The 21,923-nt window shown below is 37.7% G+C and overlaps 1 protein-coding gene and 2 pseudogenes across 1 annotated transcript; 2 read left to right on the forward strand and 1 right to left on the reverse strand.

The window, feature by feature from the left end:
* Positions 1–3,078: 3,078 nt before the first annotated feature.
* On the reverse strand, positions 3,079–7,535 carry LOC134367938 (E3 ubiquitin-protein ligase RLIM-like; annotated as a pseudogene).
* Positions 7,536–10,197: 2,662 nt separating this feature from the next.
* LOC134367940 (serine/arginine-rich splicing factor 2-like) lies at positions 10,198–10,663 on the forward strand (annotated as a pseudogene).
* A 5,291-nt stretch (positions 10,664–15,954) lies between these two features.
* On the forward strand, positions 15,955–20,785 carry LOC134367941 (E3 ubiquitin-protein ligase RLIM-like). The gene is made up of 2 exons (XM_063084590.1): positions 15,955–16,177; positions 19,188–20,785. Exons 1-2 carry the CDS (start codon positions 15,955–15,957, stop codon positions 20,783–20,785), a joined length of 1,821 nt encoding a protein of 606 aa, XP_062940660.1.
* Positions 20,786–21,923: the final 1,138 nt, after the last annotated feature.

The raw sequence follows: 21,923 nt of genomic DNA on the forward strand, positions 1-21,923 counted from the left end.
TTATTAAGCTATAAAGAGATCGAGATAATCCTGAAAATGCTTGTAGTCATTTTTTATTTAGATGCAAACACAAGAACAGGTCTATGGATATACTCAAATACAGAGAGCTCTAAATTAGAATTGCATGAATACACCATGTATTCAATAACTATTTCTTGAAAATCTAGTGCATGTCAGGCTTTGTGCTAAATGCTGAATGATTGCAGTAGACATTGACTTTAATATCATGGTCTCATGGGCCCAAGAGTTTGTTTCAGTTTACTTTGTTCACCAATAAAATGTGATATATGCATATCATGTGTGTGTGTGTATATATATATATATTACCAATATAAAATTAATTGCTATTAAGTTGATAATATAATATATACTAATATACTTTGAAATATTTGTGTGTATTCAATACTATTTTTTGATGCCTGTACTTCTATTGTTACAGATACAGAAATTGCTACAGAAGTTCTTATACCTTTTCCTACATAGCAGTATTACTTAGAGTAAGTAGATTTGATGGAATTATGTTAATTAACGTAAAGACAGAATTTCTTGGTTGAAGCTATATAATTTTGTTTCACGAAAATCAAGTGTAACTTTTTTGAAACATGCTAGGGAAAAAGCATGAGTCGTATAAAATATTCATTATGTTTCCACACTTTACCACAATATAATCCAGCATGTTAACAGTGTAAGCTTATATTCAGTGTTATCCTTATTCTTCAAAACTTGACACGAGTAATGTTCTTTCATTTTTTAATTTTCTAAAATTTCTTCCACACTCTCAATGCTTTAGTTGCTGATTTCTTCTATCATAAAAATATAGTAATGACCTCAACCAGCCAATGTTAAAACTCAGTGAAAAACACAATTTACAAAAGTAAAAGTTCTGTAAAATATTTCCTATGTGTTATTCACGTTTACTACCTTCCTTCTGAGCTTTTCATTCTTCAAATCCTGCTCACATATGAAAAATTTTAAAAAAGCAATGTCCTTTTGATTTATTTACTTAAAGTCTTTTGCCATTTTCCAGATATATCTCTGAAAGTTGGAGGTTGGTTAAACCTACTCAGGGGGTTTCAAATTTCTAGGAAATATCTGACTTTTAGTAGCTTCCTGCCAAAATGATTTTAAACCTCATTTATTTTAATTTTAATTAATGGCCTGGGAGATACACGCGTGTGCACGTGCACACACACACACACACACACACACACACACACACACATTTATGTATTTTTTGTGTGTGTTTGTATGGCTGACCGGAGCAGGGATAGAACTCTGGACCATTCTCTAACCAACCGAGCTAGACAGCCAGTGGGTATATACTTTAGCTGTAAAGATTATTAACATTTCACTTTTGCTTATGCACACTGTGCTCCTAAGTTATGATTTCTTACGTGACAAACAACCCATAAGGTCAGGTTCATTAATAATCTGCCAACGCTTAGGCCCTATGACTCCATTCTCTATTAGTAATATTAGCCTTTGATTTTCTCTTGCCAGAAGAGTGCTGATTCTTTGAAATGATTAGCAGTAATATGAATTTAAACAGCATGTAGTTGTATGTGCCAGAAGAGGGATTGAGTGCAAAGACAAAACCTAGCATTTCTTCATAGAACATGGATTGAAGACTTGTTCTAGAGCAACTGGTGGTTTGGGGAAGGAAGGTGAGGCCAAAGTCAGCTGATTTGAAAAGGAAGAGGCTGTTGAAACTGGAAAGTGAAGAGAAGGGAACTACTGAAAGGAAGTATGGAAGGTCAAAACTCTTCACTTTGACTGCCCGTGTGTGTGACAAAGTCCCTGGCCTGGAGCAGAAGGGGAAATCTGTGCTGAGATCAGCTTCTGGAGGCAAAGGATGTTATTTTTTGTACATGCAGCTATTGAAACATTGCCTAGCATTCCTCAGATCTTAAATAACCATCAAGGACTAAAATTTGCAATCATAACTGGAAATGTCTGTTCCATATTCAAGATAATCTATCTAAAATTGCTTCCCTATTTCTCCAGGTCTCTATCAAATATCAGTGCTTTTAGTTACCCCTGAATCAAAATTTTGGCTCTGAATCAAATGTATTTCTCAATTACGCTGTAGAGAATAATGCAATTTTCCCTATGCAGGCTTCCCCCCTTAATTTTATCTCCCCCGCATTAATAATCTCTAATATTAGAAAAAAAATAGTTTATAAGTGAATCAAGGTGTACAATTCTCCAAATCATGAAAATCAATTCCTAAATTATTACTGATTGACACATATATTAATTAAATCAGTGTAAATATATCAGTTAATCAGTTTGTCTACAAAGATTGCAACTACAAGAGGAAAAACATGAGGGTACTTCAAAAAGTTCATTAAAAGATTTGTATTATCTTTTTTCTGATTTATTTATTTTGATTACACATATGTATGGAGTAAAGAATTGACTATGAGTATTTATGTACAGTATGTGTTGATCAATTCAATATTATTAGCATGTTCATCTTAAAAATAGTAATATTCTCTGTGTCCCTTGCCCAATTACTCCCTAGACAGCAGTTTTAGTTCTCTCTTATATTGACAGTCCGGAGAAAGCAGGCAGAGACAATGTCGCTCAGGCACACAGTTTCTTTCTTTCCAATTTATTGTTTCACCATTTCTGAGATCAATCCTAAACCAATTTACTAGCAACACATCAGAATTGAAGCCCATAGGAAGGGGGGAAAAAGGAAGCAGAGGGCAAGCAATTTCCTTTAAAACGGTGACCAAGAAAGTCACACATACTCGGATCATGTCCTCTTGGCTCCTGAGGGGTAGAGTTATTTTCTAGTCCCCCTTTTTACTCAGCGTACCTGCTAAGTTTCTATCGAAGTTCCGTGACCTGCCACTGTGTAGAATTGGTCTTTCTTGTCAGATAGAACACATTTTCTTTTGGCTTTTTAATATTTGCTTTTATTTTGAAACAAACTGGAGAATGTACAATCATTCTTCAGGAACCGACAATTAAGGTTCATATTTAATATATGTATCACTTCAAAAGTGGACATAAGGCAAATAACAGTTATGTCTGTCAGTATAGTAGTTTTTATAGATGAGAGTTCACATCTCAGGTAGAATTTTCTCTGTAACTAGAGTCTATTACTTTACGGCAACAAATAGGACGGGTAGAGTTTTCAGGCAGCCAGCGATCAATGCAGTGGACATGATATACATGGGAACAAGGTAGTATGCGAAGCTTGTGGCCTTCTGTGTATTCTGTAATGCAAACACAACAGGTTGTTAATGAATCAATTTCACCAAAAGTTCTTACTGCCAAGTTCTAAATCTGTGCTTTGTTGAGTCCTATAGGTTGGTCATGATCATCTTCATTGAAGATGCAAAACTGAACAAGATTAAGAAAGGGCCAAGAGTCATCTTCATCAAAGGTCCTATGTTGCATTTCTTGCCTGGCGTCTGATGGTGAGTCTGACGATGAGTTTTCTTCATTACTGCTTTCAAACATCATTAAGCTAATTTCTGAATATTCACTACTGGAGCTGGAACTGGACATAGGATGAAAACTGGAACTAGACATATACCTGGAGCTTGACCTGGAAATTGGTGAGGAACTTGATTGGGGTCTAGGATTTGAATCGGAACCAGAACTCCTACTGCCATTGGAACCATCTTTTCCATTCTGTGACTCTGTCCTTTCCATGTTCTGACTTGGGGGTGAGCAAGTAGGCTCTAAATCACTATCACTGCCCGAAAGGTTACTTGACTCATCAAATCCTGTCATTATTTGCCTTAATGTGCTCTGAGTTGCAGCAGATGTTCTATCATTTAAACCAGGATTTGAAATTCCATGAACAGGAATTCTGATGGTTGTGACATAGTTTCTCACTCCTATCTACTCAGAATGTGAAGATGTATTTCTGAGTCCTCCTTGTTCACTTTCTAAAGTGACAGTGTTGTTTGGTGTCTCAAATGTTAACTGAGGATTACTAGCTATGCAGTCTCTCGAAGAAAATTCTCTTCCTTCAACATCAAAGACACTGGAATAGTCTTAGTAATTTTCTCTCTTTTGTTGCCTGTATTTAAGAAAGAAAATCATGAGGCTAATTCCAGTTTAATGACAGTAACATACATTACATGAGACAAAAGGAATAGAAAAGATATTTGTTTACTAAATTGATTAATAAATAAAGATACAGAGCAATAATATTTGTGTGACTGATTAATGCTACAACAAGTAGAACTCTGCCTTGATGATAATTTTATTTTAATTGAATGATTGGATGTTTGAACCAGTTCAATGTTAATCCTGTCAAAGATGTCGGCTTCAGAAAGAATGCAAGTGAAGCAGTACAAAGAAAAAGAACAGCAGCACCTAATCAGATAAATCTGTCAAAGCAATCTAGGATATTTGGGGGTAGCAGAGGCAACAAGCCATGTTTTCCTCAAATTAGATGCTAGTGGCTCAAATATTGCATCACTTTCAGTTCTCTTGTCACAAACATGTAAATACATGTACACATACAGTTACAAAGGAAAACAGTAGAACTTACTAATTCACTAACCATATTTTACTGGAAATTCTTTAGAAAATTAACTATATTTTTAATGGTTTACATATGTAGCATGTGTTATTAACAATTTCAACTAACTGATTTATAAATTACAATTTTAAACAATTTTAAAAACTCAAACATAACTAATAAAATGTACCAATTTTAGAAATGCAATCCTAGTAATGTAAGTGTAAAATTTTTATCGTAAGACATTGAATTAGGAAAAACAACAACAACAATGACAACAAAAATATGATCTCATCTTGAAGAAGTACTCTGTCTTACATGATGAAGTTGTTCAAGGTTCGAATGGGGATAATTTACTTTAGAAAGATATTAGAAAGATCTTAGGGCTTTTCCTGTTTTCTATTTTCTTCTCTCTCTCTGTTTATACATACATTCCCTGTCATAATTCTTTGCCAGTACTTCCTAATAGATGGAAGAAACTAAAGAAACCTAACAAAACAATGTATGGAATCACAAAAGACCAAGAATAGCCAAAGCAATCCTGAGCAAAATATAAAGCTGGAGGCATAACAGTACCTGACATTAAACTATAGTTAAAAGCTATAGTAACCAAAACAGCATGGTACTAGCATAAAAATAGGCACATGGACCAGTGGAACAGAATAGAGAATCCAGAAATCAACCCATACACCTACATTCATCTGAACTTTGACAAAGGCACCAAGTCTATGCACTGCAGAAGAGACTGCCTCTTCAGCAAATGGTGCTGGGAAGAACAATAATTTTTAAAAACCCATCACAAACTATCACATAGATTTGAATTAAGTCAGACCTTACCACAGAAAGAAAATGTAGAGATCAGAAAAAGTCTGTATAGGTTGTGCAAGAATAATACCCAAATTGCCCCTTACCATTTGAAGAGAAAAGGGAAATGGATCCTACATTATCTCATGTTAAATCTAAGGGCTGTTTCCTGTCAGATCCAGACCTCATCTGTTTCCAATTTCAGATTTCTAAATAGCTCTGACAAAAATCTTTAAATGCCTATGAATTCTCATAACACTACTCAAACCACGTTTCATATTCCTAAATTTTCAAATCAGTGAAAACCAATACTTATTAATGCAACTCATTCCTTGGAAATTTTAGTTTTTCATGATAAGAATTAACGTTAACCAAAATAAAAGTAGATATGATCAATTAAATCTCTTAGGAGGAAAAGGTATTATTTTCCACTTAACTCAGTGAATTCATTGCAATTAGAAGAAATATTGTGGCCTAACATGAGTACTGAGAAAAGTATACAGTTTTGACTAGTTGACAAATCTCCATTTGTTATGCAGTAAATCAATGTAACCTAGATTGTAACCGATGGTGTTGCTGCAGCCATAGTGAAGTCTGAAAGGCCAGGTTTGTTCAAGTTACTTGGTCCTCTAATTAGAAGACGAAATATAGTTTTAATGGCCCAGTAGAAAGATTAATGGATAGAAAATTTAAATACCCCATAATCAATATTGAATGATGTTTCAGAATTCTGTATGGAACACAAAAGTTGCATAGCATTTTGAGGCAGAACACTTATTCACTTGGATTCAGGAAAATTTTGATATTGTATTATATGCCAAGATCTATGCTAAGTATGATCTTAATGTACAAATAGAAAAGTAAGAAATCTTGCCTTTGAAGAGCTCATAGAATAGCATATTTTAAAAGTGTGTATAAAAAGATTCTAACACAAATTATAATGGAATCAGCACTATAGAAACATTTCAAGTTGCTATGGATGGGCAGATGATAAAAATAACTTCTTTTGCCTTCTAAAGCTGTAAATGGATTTTTATAGGAGACGGCGTTATTTGAAGGGTCCTTCAGTGACTGACAGCCCTTTCACAGATAGAAGTGGAGCAAAGAGAAATGTAGAAAGATTCACTTTCTTTCCCTTTTAATAATTCATCATACATATTTTTGGGATACAGAGATGAATATCAATAACTGTATACAATGTGTGATGACCAAATCAGGATAATTAACATTCACGTCATTACAAAATGTAATCATTCCTTTTGTCCATTAACCAATTACTCATTAACATCCCACCCCCATCACCCTTTCCCAAGTCTAGTAACCACAGTTCTGTTCTCTCCTTCTGAAAGTTCAATGTATTACTGTGATGATTACATTTCTTTCTTTTCTCTTTTTTCTTTTTTCTTTTCTTTTTGTTTCTTTCCTTCTTTCTTTTACTTTCTGTCCTTTCTTCCTTCCTTGTTACATTCTTTCTTCCTCCCTTTCGTCTCTTTTTCTCTCTCCTTCCTTCCTTCCTTCCTTCTTTTAGCATGTTTTTTCACTTCCTTCTATCTCTCTCTCTCTGTGTGTGTCTCTCTCTCTCTCCTCCCCCACTTGTGAGTAGTGATAGGGATATGCAGTATTTATCTTTCTCTTCCTGGCTTGTTTCACCTGACATAATTTTCTCCGAGCTCATTCATACTGCTGTGAATGGAAGAATTTTGGCTATTGAAATAGAACTGTGATAATCCTGGGAGTGCAGGTTTCTCTGACATATCGAGTTCCATTTCTTTGGGTATATTCCCAGTAGTGGTATTGCCGCATCATATGGTAGTTTTATCGGTAGTTATCTGTCAAACTTCCATACTGACTTCCATAATGACTGTACTAATTTACAATCCCACCAACAGTTTGGAAGTGTTCCCCTTTCTCCTCAACCTTCCCATCATTTATTATTCTCGGTTTATATCATCTATCTATCTATCTATCTATCTATCTATCTATCTATCTATCTATCCATATAATATGTATATATAATAGTATGTCTAACTGTGGTTAAGTGATATATCAGTGTATTTTTGATTTTCATTTCTCTGATGATTAGTGATGTTGACTATTTTTTCATATGCCTGTTGCTCATCTCTGTGTGTTCCTTTGAAAAATGTCTATGCATCACCTTTCACCATTTTGTAATTGGAATATTAGTTTTCTTACTGTGAAGTTGTTTGAGTTCCTTGTATATTCTGGAAATTGATACAACCATGGTGGAAAACAGAGTGGATTTGCCTCAGAGAACTAAAAATACATCTACCTTATGACCCAGCTATTCCACTGCTGGGTATACCCAAAGGAAATGTAATTAGCATATCAGAAATACACCTGCACTACCATGTTCATTTTAATGCTATTCAGAATAGCCAAGAGATGGAATCAACCTAAATGCTCGTCAACAGATGAATGGATAAAAAACTGTGGTGTGTATATACACAAGGAAATACTATTCAGCTAGAAAAAGAAATGATATCCTGTAATTTGCAGCAATATGGATGGAACTGAAAACCATTTTGTTAAGTGAAGTGAGTCAGTCACAGAAAGACAAATACCACCTGATCTCACTCATATGTGATTTATTAAAAACGTAGTTGTCATACAAGTGGAGAGTAGAATAATGGATAGAGAGTCTGGGAGAGGAGTGGGGGTAGAGAGAGGAGAAATGGTGGACTAACGGGTACAAAACTGTGCTATCTACCCTAAGTGAATCATTGTGCAGTGTATGCATGTATTGAAACAATAAATTGAACCAACCAAAAATAAATAGACATAAATTATTTTTTAAAAGGAGAATTTTCCCCCATAAGATCAGGAACAATACAAAAGTGGCCGTTCTTACCACCTCTATTCAATATGGTCCTTGAAGTTCTAGTCAGTTTACTTAGAAAAGAAAATGAAATAAAAGGCATCTAAGCTGGAAAAGAAAAACCAAAACCATCTTTATTCGTGGATGAGAGGATCTTGAATATTGAAAATCCTAAGGAATCCACTGAAAAACAATTAGGACTAGTAAATGAGTTCATTAAGGTTGCAGGATACGAGTTCAATATAGTACCATCAATTGCATTTCCCTATTCTAGAAATATCAATTTCATTTCAATATACTAGTAATGAGCCATTTTAAAACAAAATGTAGAAAAGAATTGCACATGCCATAGTATCAAAAAGAATAAAATTCGTAGGAATAAATTTAACCAAAGATGAGCAAACATACTACATAAACAGTATTACATTGCAAAAAGAAGTTAAAATCCTAAATAAATGGGAAGACATCTCATGATTATGTATAAGAAGACTTAATATTGTTAGGATGGCAATATTCCTCAAATATATCTACCTACTAAATTCAACACCTATCAAAATCCCAGCTGACAGAAGTCACGTTACATACTGACCTGGCCCTCGTCTTTATGCCGAAAGGTACTTCTACTATGGTCTTTTTTTAAGCTTGAGTGGCTATGTAAGAAATCTGTCTACCCTGCAACTGCCAGGCTAAGCTAGACGGATAGGCTGTGGAGAGGGAGTGGGGAGGTGGGAACCAGCCAACGCTTAGTGGTTCCAGACTGATCTATTAGAGTCATCCCAGCTAATTCACCATATATAATGGAGCACAAACAAGCCCTCCTGTCCCCTCTCTGAGTTCCTGAGCCTCAGAATTATGATAAAGTAATGAGGAGTTGCTAGTTTCAGCCACTAAGGTTTGATGTAGGTTTAGTTATGTAGCAAAGGATAACCGGAGCACATAGATATGCATTCGCAATGTGCAGATGATTTTGTGGCTTGCAAAGAGTACACAATGTTCATTGAAGGTGGGAATGTTTAATAAATTACTATTTTTTACTTCTCCCAATCGTCATCAAACTCATTTATTGGAGTGCAATGAATATGATTCTGGAGAAAATATGTCAACGATTTGATGAAATACAGTTATTACCTGTAAAATTATTTTTCTATATTATAGTATTATTGAAGTACAATTGAGAAGTAAAATTTGTACATATTTAAAGTGTACAACTTGAGGTTTTGATATATTATGCATTGTGAACTAATCACCACAGTCCAGCTAATTAATGTATCCATCATCTCTCACAGTTATCATTTTCCTTTTGTTGTGGTGGTGGTGATGGTAAAACACTTTTTAGAAAATGACGGTCCTATCACAGGGACTTACTCCATAAGATAGTACATCGTGCAAATTAACGAGAAAGCAGTGAATTCTAATAATCCGGGTTGTATTCGATTCTATCATTTGGAATCACAGATTAGGACACCTTTGGCTAATTGATTTTTCGAAGCAGCCTATAGCAGAGAAGGAGACCCATACTGAGTTTCTGCCTACAGGTCACACCCTGTAGGTGGCTCTCAATCTTTCTTTGCCTGTTAGTATTATTGAGTCACCCTTAATTGCTCATGATTTGTCTGTTTTATGGTTTTCGATGGAAAAAAGACAGATTCTTCTGGCCTACACGAATCAGCATTGCAAGGAATTTCAAATCACGTCATTATATCTCTATCTATGTGTATACACTGTACCCATAATTAAAACTGCATGTTTGGATTTATGCCGGAAAAGTCATGAAATGTTATATGGTTGTGGACACTCATTACAATAAATGTGTAGAGTTGTCTCTCTGTTCCTCAAGTGGACTCAGCTCTGGAGATGGGTGAGGCTGCAAGGAACACTCTCAGGTCTCTAAGCATCCACACAGGGAAGCCAACTGCCAAAGAGGCAAAGAGGCAGAGCCCGACCACAACGAACCGAGGAAAGCGTCGCAGCCTCCTGCTGTGCTCGCTGCTCGCGTTAGTCCCTGGTGTTGACCTTCTCCTGCTCAGTGTGGAAGAGGGGAGGAGCCCAGGCCACGTTCTCAAAGGCCATGAGTTACAGTCACCCCCCTGTCTATGTGGAGAGCATGACCTCTCTCAAGGTGGGCCACGTGACCTACCGCACCTCAGCCAACACCCTGCGGCGAATCTTTGAGAAGTATAGGTGCATCGGCGGCGTGTACATTCCGCGGGCCGCTTCACTAACGAGCCTCGTGGCTTCGCCTTTGTCTGCTTCCTCTACAAACACCACGCCCAGGACGCCATGGATGCCCTAGACAGGACCGTGTGGGATGGCGCGAGCTGCGAGTGCAGATGGCCCACTGTAGTCACTCCGCATATGGCCACCACAGGTGCCGTCGGGGAACGCCACCCGCAGGTACGAGGGAGACAACTATGAACGTCAGAGCCACAGAACAAGGCCTCGTCTTCCCAGCCGTTCCAGTAGGAGGGGCCGATCCAGATCCCGATGCCGACATGGATCCCGACCCAGGAGTAGATCTCACGTCAGCTGCTTGAGGTCTAGGTCTCGCTCCCACTCTCCTTCTCGCTCTCACCGCAGATCTTCATCAACCCCTAGATCCGGGTCCACCCAAAGATCCATATCCAAGTCCTCCTCGGTGTCCAGATCTCGCTCGTGGACGGGGTCAAGCTCTGGGTCCAGAAGTCTTCCACCTGGGTGCAAGAGGGGTTCCGAGTCCGGATCACGATCCAAGGGTACCTCCAAGTCTCCTGAAGAGGAAAGAGTTGGTTAGTGACTCATCAGCAAGCAACCTGAGGACTGGGCTGCGGGGGGGAGGGGCGGGACGGGAAGGTAGAGTCATTTGATCAAACAGTCCTTGAAACAAGCCACTATGACTTGAAAAGGTGATTTTGTAACGTGTTGTCTAACTTTTTACCTGTTCTAAGCCTTGCCTCAGGTGGTAAACTTCAGTTTTATATGGTATTTTGCAGTTGTTATTTGAATAATAGTTGAAAATCTTGTTAGGGAGGTGAAAGACTTCAATTTTCATTACTGGTTTGAGTATCTGAAATAAGGTTTCATTTTCTTCAGAGTGCTGACTTTTGTGTGTTTGTTTGAAAGTAAACTATTAACCGCATTTGTGGCCTAGTTATTTAAGAAAATGTGTACAGCCATTTCCTATTGAGTAGTGCAAAACTGTCAAGTGATTAAATCATTATGGCCTTCATTCTTTAAAATTATAAACCTATAATAATTGGTGTAAATTCATTTACATGTGCCGTTTACCTTCCGGCATAAATGATAACCTGAACCTGCAATTGTACAAAGACATTTTCGGTGAAAATAATTGATTTTTAAAGGATTATTTATCCAACAAAATTCCAACCTCGTAATAAGTTTTTGTGCACCAGACACAGTTGTATATCCGTTGAGTAAGACTAGTTGGCTGTTAAGGTGATGATTTGTAGTGCAGAGTGCTTGGCGAATTTATGTTTTCTCCTGGTCGTTCCTATATAAGGACGACATGCTGTACAGAAACAGATGGCTGTCCAGTTTACTAAAACGTCTGACAGCTGCACTTCCCTTCTCCCAGACCTTGCATATGTCGTGCAAAGCATACAGTGAACACATCTAGCGGATGACAAATATACCCTTATTTTTCCTTCTCACCCCTAAAATGGTAAATCTCATCATCCTCATTTATGAACTTAAATATGAAAAATGTTAAGAAACCAAATGATTTGTAACTTAATATATACTGATAACATACCTTGAGTTTTTTATTTTTTCTCTTATGCTTATTCTGTACTATAACCACTTTCTGAAGTCTTAAACATTTTTCATATTTCCTGCTGTGTTAAAAAAAATAAAAATTAAAAGTTCAATTTGATTATAGTCTCATTCATAACATTGTGAAACAAAAAACATCGAGATCATCCATCTCAAATGTTTCATTGTAAAAAAAAAATTCTCAAGACAACAGAGCACCAACCTTCTGTGACCTAAGGTAAATATTTTAATTTAGCAAGCTACAAAGGGTCTACTTGGTAAATTTGTAGCTGCCTGACAGCTTTGGTCCCCACAGTTGTCATGACCTTCTCCTAGCTCAGCTCTGAAGCTTCTTGAGTTGCCTTCTACAACTCAATACAACATTTCAAAGTAGTACCTTTGAATTAATGTTCTGGAAGATGGTGGATCCTAGCTTGACTTTGCAGGTTGGGCCAGCTCTGATTCCCTTGTTTCTCTTGTTGCTCAGCATCAGCTGGCACCAACACTTATCCCCACTCAACCTTTCTGCTGTACTTTATGGTTGTCGATTCAGCACCCTGGCTCAGGCATTATTTTCAATCCCCACCGCCCAACTCCCTTTTTCTGAGCAATTGACCTAAATCAAACTTTAACAAATACGTTCAACCTTCTCATATTAGAGTTTATGAAACTGAAATCTGTAGAGATTGAGTGATTGGACAATTACTGGTAGACTTCAGCTTGGGTCTTACAGTTCTCAACTCAGCCTTATTTCCTACATATTGAAGTACCTCATAAATTGCCCTTTCATACATTGAATTGAAATGATGTTAGGAACATCATTTGTGATGCTTGGGAACAAATGTCAGAAGAAGACGTTTAAATAGATAATAGCAGTAATGTTATAAGACCTCAAGTTTTGAAATGAAGTACATTCTCATTGTGAAGAACTTTCAAAACTTAAGTGAAATAAATGTATTACTAGTCGCCAGAAAATACGTTAAAGTCAGTGATTATTAATTTTACTAAACATCTCTTTTAACTCTTTAAACACTCACACCACACACATGCAAATACATGCTCACACATCTTCTTACACTAACTAAGACTTTGCTAAACTTAATCACCTTAGAAATCCCACCAGGGAGCAGATTGGTCATATAACATTATCTCACTTCCTATTGAGCTGTCAGTGACAGACATGCTAATTTCCACCAGGACCATTTTCTTTCTTAAAATAAACCAGAAGTTTTGTGGTCTCTTATGTCAAGATATTGTCTTTACATTCAAAAACTAAATGAGTATCATTGGGCTAAGGCTTCAGAATAAATTACACAATATAGAAAATAATATGCAAAAATAGGAACATGTTGAAAGGACCACTTGGTACAAAGAGCTCGGAAATGGATTTAACAGAACTAAAATTATATGTTATGACCATATTTTGTTCATAATCAGATGAAAAAGGTTGTTCATTTCTTTCAGCTTCGTTATATTCAATTTCAGTGCCTAACAAATACCTGGTAAACAAGTGATTGACAGAAAAAAAAAAATCCATGCTCTTTTCTGATTTTTTTCGTACAAAACCAAGCCCAAATATAGTCTAACTTGTATAAACATGTTGACTTTATAGAATGGACAACAGCAAATAAGTTTTACCTGACAAATATGTTTAAAATGACTTTTTGACATCTGATTAAATCACTGATCATACTACTCTCCTCTTGCATCTATTAGGGTCCTTCCTTGTAATTGACAGAAATCTTTCACAAGCTCACATTTTTAAAAAACGGAATACATTGGCCTACAGATCTAAAATCCTAAGGCACGTTTAGCTTCAGGAATGTTTCAAAAATTTTCTGCATTATCTTTTTCTCTGTATTTGTTTTCCTCTGTCTCTTTATGTCGGTTTCCGGAATTACTGGGTAAACAAGATTTCCAAAAGCATTCTTTAGGTTTGCATCCCACCAGCTCTGCAACTGCAACAGAAAATAGTTTCTGTTTTTCAGTAGTTCCAGCTAATATCTCATATTTAACCCTTCACTGGACAGTGTTTGCTCACATGCTCATTCTTGAGCCAATTACCATTTGAGATAGCTGATTGGGCATGGCTAAGTCATGCGACCATTCTTTTAGCCAAGGCAGTGAATTCAGCTGCATCCAAACCTTCTGGACTAGGACTGGGGGAATGAGTACTTCCCCCTGGAATTTCAGGGTGCAACTATAAGTTATGTAAAGTTGATGCTAAGGAGACAAAAGTAACAAAGTACAATGCTTGTTCTCAAAACATAACACTTTACTTTGTGTTATTTCTGGCAGGAAAAACATCAAAACCTTATTTCCAGTCTGTGTCAATCCTTTTTGCATTAATTTTACATTTCCATCTCAGCACCAAAGCTATGGCCATAGCTTCTCAAACCAGCCAACAACTTTTTCAAGTCTGTTCCTTATGTGGGACTTAATTTCCCTCCACCAACACATGCCCAACTTCCACTTTTTACCTGGAAAAAATCATAATTTTACTTAAAACTCAGGTTTAAATGTAATATCTCTGTGAAACATTTCCCAGCATCCTTTAAATAACTAATGTCACTAAATTGTCTTTGCTTACACAATCTTATACATGTATATATAAAACTTTTACGGCATATAAATGTAGTATTTTGATAATTTTACGTGTTTTAATACCCTTACAAGGAATGTGATTTACTTGGGAGTACAAACCGTTGCAACATTTCACATCTCTACATTTTTTCCCCCCTCTTTTTGGTCTCCCCTCTGAGAGCATGTACATTTGACAAATCTCTAGTAGCTAGGATAGTTTACACTGGATGTATTTATTTTACTTAATAAGTCAAATTGTGTAACACGTTCGTACTCAGTAGCCAGATGTGGTCTTTATAGAAACAAAATCAAATGAAGGATCCCCAAGCAAGTGTTAAGTGTGGCTGATAATATTAATAAGTCCAGAGATTCTTGGAGGTCTACTTTAGATAGCATTGCAAATGAGCACCATTTTCACCAAGCAGTCCTTCGTGCACTAACAGCCAGGGAACAAAATCAGGAAATTCAGCACTCATTACGGTAGGCATAATAAATAACTGATCAGGATCTGGTTTTTATGTGTTTTTTGGTTTGTTTTGGTGGCTGGGCTGTGCAGAGATCCAAAAACTTGACCTTGGTGTTATCAATGGACCAGTTTTTTAAATGCCTGTTATGTTCTGGTTAGTTTTGCTTCAGTATTTATAATATTTATGAGAAAGGTAAACAAACGAACCTGGACGCCTTTATAGAGAATTCCTTAAGGGATCCTCTGGGTTAGCAGGAAACCTGCAAAGCTTTTTAACAGAGCTTGAGGGGTTGTGTAATATCAGATGAAGCCATTAAGAGTTAAAAGTGAGAGGACCCAACTTGAGGAAATTCAGCTCTGGCTTTGGGGAGTTACGAAAAACTTGTGGGCTTTTTTAGTTAGCATCTATGATTTGAGGAATTCATGAAGAGAAAAGACAAAGAGAAGTCACTGGACACCTGAAAATAAGAACTGCCGCATTTAACTGGGATGACTTTGGCACAGCGGTTTGAAAAAAAAGCAGTCTCTGTAATGTAACTAGCTGCATTCTGGTTCTGTAAATTGGTTTACAAATAACTGGAGCATATCAGAGCTTGAAAAAGCCCCTGAGAGCCTGAGAATAGGCTCCCGTCGGTGAAAGGAGGTGAAGGGTAGTGCTTGGTACACCATAAGCACACACAGATATTTGCTTATTTTGAATGAAGTGCATGCAACCTAGCAAACTAGCCTGAACCCCGTCTCTGTGCGGTGGTCACAATAAGGAAGATGACAGCAGCTGAGGCGATGCCTCCTCGTGCATGCTGGGTAGCGGTGTGTCTCAATCTCACGAGAGCCTGATTAGCTGCAGAACGGTGGCCCGGAGGAGGAGGAGCCTTTGCGGAAGTGGAAACTACTGACGTGGAAGTGGAAACTACTGACCCGGAACCTGATGCTCATACTCAATCAGGAAGCGAAGACAATGCAGATGCAGTTCTAGTATTTCAACACTATGTTGGTAACAGAACGTTAATTTTCCACTTGTTCATCAACATGGAAAACTCAGATGCTGACGATGAAGAAGGTGAATCTGGGGCCCAGCACGGAAGTCAGATGAACCAGTCGGTTCGGGTAGAAGATTTCTGTGGATTTGTAAATAGCCCGAATGAAGATTACAGGCTTATGAGGGATAACAATTTGCCCGGTACCATAGGTGAAAACACAAGACTTCAACAAATTACAGAGGACCAACCACGAGAATCAGATGAAGATAGAGGTATACTTCACTTTAGGGGTATGGAGCTTGTGGGTGGGGATATTGGATGGGAAGCTTAAGGAACTTCATAATAGTAAATGTCAACCAAAGATTATGCAGAAATGGCACAAGTTAATTTAGTGCTAAGTAATTGCTCATAAAAAGAAAACTGGCATTTATTTGGTCATTGTGAGAATGTCAAGTTTTTTTTTTTGTTTTTGCTTTTTTCCTGATTCTCATTTGGTTTGTTTTAATTGGGAAAGAACGAGAAATAGCCTATTTCTTATTTTTCCTGATTTTCCAAATCCACAGAAAGTTCCTCCTACTTCCTAAATTATTTTTCTATACAGATATATGATTTTCTTAACAGGAAAAAGGAATATTGAATACTGTAATCAAGTGATTCTCAACTGGTACTGAATTTGCTCCTCCCCCACCCACAGTTAGCATTGTCTGGAGATAGTTTTCCTTGTCACAGCTCGTTAGGTGGGTGTTAGTGGCATATAGTGAGCAGAGGCCAGGGATACTGCGAATCGTCCTACAATACACAGGACAGCTGCCCGACAACAAAAAGTTATCCAGCCCTAAATGTCGGTAGTGATGAGGTCAGGAAACCCCCTCTCTAAACTCTGAACTCAAGTCTGAGAAATTTCATGCTGAGAAACACAAGAAAAAAGCAATCTCACAATCTAACTAATGAAGTGTCTATGATAACAGGTTAGTTCTTGGACAGGGCCTGGGTACAGCACGTCCATTTTGTGCTCACATGCGCAGGTGGCTGCCATGATCTGCTGGTCGGAGCCCCTTCTTGGCCAAACTGGGCTCCTGCCTGCTGCTCAGAAGGGTGTGGTAAGGGCCAGTCCCGGAGGAGCCGGGACACCAGAGCAGCACCAGAGCCCACAGCCCCGGGTCTCGGTGCCCTGTCTGCCCCCATGATGTAGGGCCTGCTTACTGCACCCAGGACCGACTGTCTGTGTTCGTTTCTGAAGAACCCAATTGTTGCTCATAGTTTGAAATTTAGTGAAACTGTTGGTGTAGGAACCAAGTCCACATCCTGTTTCATTTTTAGACCAACTTAGCAAACATGTTTCTCTTGACGCCCTGTCCTCCCCACGCCTCCCGAGAATTAAACTGCACGTGAGGTCAGGAAAAAAAAAAATTCTTGAACATGGCCTTATATGTCTTATGTTAGGTTCAGGCCGTACATTTGATCTAACTTTCGTTTTCACGTCAATTCAAAATCTCGGTAACCTTAAGAAGCATTCAAATTATTTTAAGTTTATAAATGTTGTTTCTATTTTGTCAGTAGTTATAATAGTCTTATATTTTAAAATAATCTTATATATTATCGAAAGCACTTCAGTCAAGAGACCAGAAGAAGTAATGTTGTAGACCAATAAGAATTAGACAATAATGTAATTTGAACTTAAGTACTAGCACCATAATTTAACTGGGGTATGCCTTGTTTGATTGGTTTGGAATTTTGCCACTGGACTGAAAAAATATGTCTTGACATGCCCTTTGCAGTAATATGCAAGGGTCTCTGTACGATGAAATATTGAAAATAGACTTTTTCCAAATTCCCTTTAAAAATAATTATCTCAGTTTATTTAGGATTAGCACACTGTTTTCAGATGGAATTGAAACTGTCTAGCTTCTACTTGTAAGTCTAGACTGTGTAGTTTACAAAAGTCTTAAGTCTATAAATGTGACATCTGCTTAAAACACTGAATATTTCAGTTTTCATTTTTTGAAAAAAAAATTGAGCAAAGTTTCAGAGCACTATTTTATGATGGCTCTAAATTTGTTTTTATTTTATTTTATTTATTTTACTTATTTTATTTTATTTTGTTTTATTTATTTTATATTTTATAATTATTTTATTTATTTTTTATTTTATATTTTATTCTATTTATTTTATTTTATTTTTTATTTTATCTTTTATTTTATTTATTTTATTTTATTTTGTCAATATACAATGTGGTTGATTTTTGTGGCTAATTACCAAAACCTCCCTCCCTCCTCCCTCTCCCCCCTGCACCCCAACAATGTCCTTTCTGTTTCCTTGTTGTAGCAACTTCAAGATATTGTAAATGTTGTGTCTTGTTCCCTCCCCGCCCCCCACCGGTTGTTTGTGTGTTTATTTATTTGTTTTTAGCTCCCCAAAATAACTGAGAACATGTGATATTTCTTTCTGTGCTTGACTTATTTCACTTAATATAATTCTCTCTAGGTCCATACATGACATTGCAAACAGCAGTATTTCATTCTTTTTTATAGCATAATAGTATTCCATTGTGTAGATATACCACATTTTCCGTATCCACTCATATGACGATGGACATTTGGGCTGGTCCAACTCTTAGCTATTGTAAAGAGTGCTGCAATGAGCATTGGGGAACAGGTATACCTTCGACTGGATGATTTCCATTCCTTTGGGTATATTCCCAGCAGTGGTATAGCTGGGTCATATGGTAGATCTATCTGCAATCGTTTGAGGAACCTCCATACCATTTTCCATAGAGGCTGCACCATTTTTCAGTCCCACCAAAAATGTATGAGAGTTCCTTTATGTCGGCAACCTCACCAGCATTTATCATTCACAGTCTTTTGGATATTAGCCATCCTAACTGGGGCGAGATGGTATCTCAGTGTGGTATTGATTTGCATTTCCCAAATACTGAGTGATGTTGAGCATTTTTTCATGTGTCTGTGGGCCATTCGTATATCTTCCTTTGAGAAATGCCTATTTAGCTTTTTTGCCTATTTTTTAATTGGGTTACATGTTTTTTGGTTGTAAAGTTGTTTCAATTCCATGAATATTCTGGATATTAATCCTTTGTCAGATGTATATTTTGCAAATATTTTCTCCCACTTTGTTGGTGGCCTTTTAACTCTGTTACTTGTTTCTTCTTCTGTGCAGAAGCTTTTTAGTTTGATATAATCCCATTTGTTTATTTCTCCTTTGGTTGGATGGCTCTAAATTTGATAGTCCCTTTCTGATCATCCCCCTCCCTCTTTCTGGTAACAGGTGGAGGGGACCCTTCAGATGATACGTCCAGTGGTGACTCTGTAATAGAATGGATTATCTCTTTTGGAGATACTGAAAATAGTACCACAGGAAGTGAGCACGGAGAAGACCAATATTGGATAGAAGTGAGCTGGAGTAGTCCGGAAGGTGGTGATTTTAGTTTCAGTACAGGGATAAATTTTCACCATAATAATGGAAGCCTGGGTCCAGGGAATGAATATGCATTATCTCCAAGACGTCCCAGGGCAGAAAATACAGAAAACAGACAGAGGCAAGTGGGAAATCCACGATCTGAGTCAACATATGCAACGCCAGCTAGGTCAGAACAAAGTGCTAATGTAGAAATAATAGAAGTCCCAACAACCAGAACTCAGAGAAGAGCGAGAAGCAGGAGCCCAGACCATCGTAGAACCAGAGCAAGAATTGAAAGTAGGTCACCTCGGAATTCATTGAGTGAAATTTCACAAAGATTTCATCATAGTGTATCATCTCAGACTTTTGATCAGCCTCTGGTAAATGAGACTCAGAGGTTTTTTACCACTGGACAACATGAGAATTTGAGACAGCAGGCAAGTGGACCTGAGTTGCAAAGTAGGCATCTTTTTGAAGCTTCTGGAGCACGTAATGCCTTTCCAGGAGAACTTTCTCCAGACACAACCAGAAATGGTGAATATGGGAGACTGAGACCAAGAAATCCTATGACAGTCTTTGATCTTGAAGTAAGAAGTGAATTTTCGCCGAGAGACCGCATAGCTGGTAGACCTCAGTTAACATTTGAGACACCAAACAACACTGTCACTTTAGAAAGTGAACAAGGAGGACTCAGAAATACTTCTTCACATTCTGAGCAGGGAGGTGTGAGAAATTATGGCAGAACCGTGAGAATCCCTTCTCATAGAATTGCCACATCTGCTGCAACTCAGAGCACATTAAGGCAAATAATAACAGGATTTGATGAGTCAAGTAACCTTTCGAGCAGTGATCATGACTTAGAGCCTACTTGCTCACCCCCGAGTCAGAACATGGAAAGGACAGAGTCACAGTATGGAAAAGATGGTTCCAGTGGCAGTAGGAGTTCTGGTTCCAATTCAAATCCTAGCTGCAGACGCCAATCAAGTTCCTCATCAATTTCCAGTTCAAGTTCCACTAATACGTCTAGTTCTAGTTTTAGTCCTAGGTCCAGTTCCAGCTCCAGTAGTGAATATTCAGAAATTTTGTCATTGATCCTTGAAGACAGTAGTGAAGATAGCTCACCATCAGAGGCCAGGCAAGAAACGACCTCTGATGAAGATGACGCACAGGTCTTCCCTAATCTTCCTCCGTTTTTCATCTTAAATGAAAATGATCATGACAAACCTACAGGACTCACTAAAGCACAGATTGAGAACTTGGCAGTAAGAACTTTTGGTGAAAATGATGCATTAGCATCCTGTTGTGTTTGCATTACAGAATACACAGAAGGCAACGAGCTTCGCATACTACCTTGTTCCCATGAATATCATGTCCATTGCATTGATCGCTGGCTGTCTGAGAACTCTACGTGTCCTATTTGTCGGTGTAAAGTAATAGATTCTAGTGATAGTGAAAATTCTAGCTGAGATGTTAACTCTCATCTATGAAAATTGTTGTACTGTTAGATAACTGTTATTTGCCTTACGTCCACTTTTGAAGAGACACGTACATAAAATATCTACTTTACCTGAACTGTTGGTTCTTGAAGGAATGATTGTACTTTCTCCAATTTGTTTCAGAATAAAAGGAAATATTAAAAAGCCAAAAGAAAACGTGTCCCATCTGACAATAAAGACCAATTCTACACTATGGCAAGTCACTGAATTTCAATAGAAACTTAGCAGGTACACTGGGTTGGGATGTTCCTGATTCCATGACAGAAGTGTCTTACTATGTCATAATCAATTTCAGATAGATCCTAATAGCCATATCCACTCATGTAAATCCCAGATGTCTCATAGTCCTGTCCTGTCTTGGATGTGCATGCAATTAAATCAGCACCCAAACCAAAATAATTAAGAAGCGATTAAAAATTGTATTAGAGCCATTCACATAAAGTCCCGTTATACACATAGCATGTTGGAAAAAGCTTTTAAAGCCTTCTTTTGCTCTCTCCTCAGCAGTTCATCCCACCCACTCATACTATCTTAAGGTTTCTCCCATTCCCAACTACCAGTGTATCAGGATCCTGCTTAAAAAAAAGATGCCACACTTGAAAAGGGCGATCAAATAGTGTTTAATTAAGGGACCACTTACTGAAGTGTGTAAAGAATGAAGGGTAATCAGGAGATGATGAAATACCCTGAGGCTAGCAGTGTGAGAAGCCAGTGTTATCACCATTAGGTTTGAAGGGTCATAGAGAGCTAGTGGTTCCTGCAACCTAGAATGTCTTTTCGTTGTAGTTAGAGTGTTACCCAATAAGAACTGTGGCCTTAGACAAATGGCAGCCACTGCCAACCTAACACTTGGAAGTGGGGGACCAGAGAAATAAATGCCCCAACCTTTCTTTCATCATTCCCTCTCATTTCCTGTTGATAGTTCCCATTAGCCAAACCCAACGTGAAGACAACAGAGACTGGCTGATGAAGCCCATATTGGTGAGCCTTCTGAGATCACAGAGAAAAGCAGAGGCAGATGGAGAGTGGATTTTAAGCTGGCGGCTACCACAACCTGCACCCCAAACTCTCTTCGAGCCCAGTTGGTGCGTTCTTTCTTGCCTCTTCC

Source organism: Cynocephalus volans, chromosome X, assembly GCF_027409185.1.
Source record: "Cynocephalus volans isolate mCynVol1 chromosome X, mCynVol1.pri, whole genome shotgun sequence".
Classification (NCBI taxonomy): domain Eukaryota; kingdom Metazoa; phylum Chordata; class Mammalia; order Dermoptera; family Cynocephalidae; genus Cynocephalus; species Cynocephalus volans.

Coding starts and splice junctions, on each gene's coding strand:
- LOC134367941 (XM_063084590.1), top strand. CDS start 15,955: ATGGAAAACTCAGATGCTGACGATGAAGAAGGTGAATCTGGGGCCCAG. Junction 16,178..19,187: donor AGAATCAGATGAAGATAGAG/GTATACTTCACT, acceptor TTCTGGTAACAG/GTGGAGGGGACCCTTCAGAT.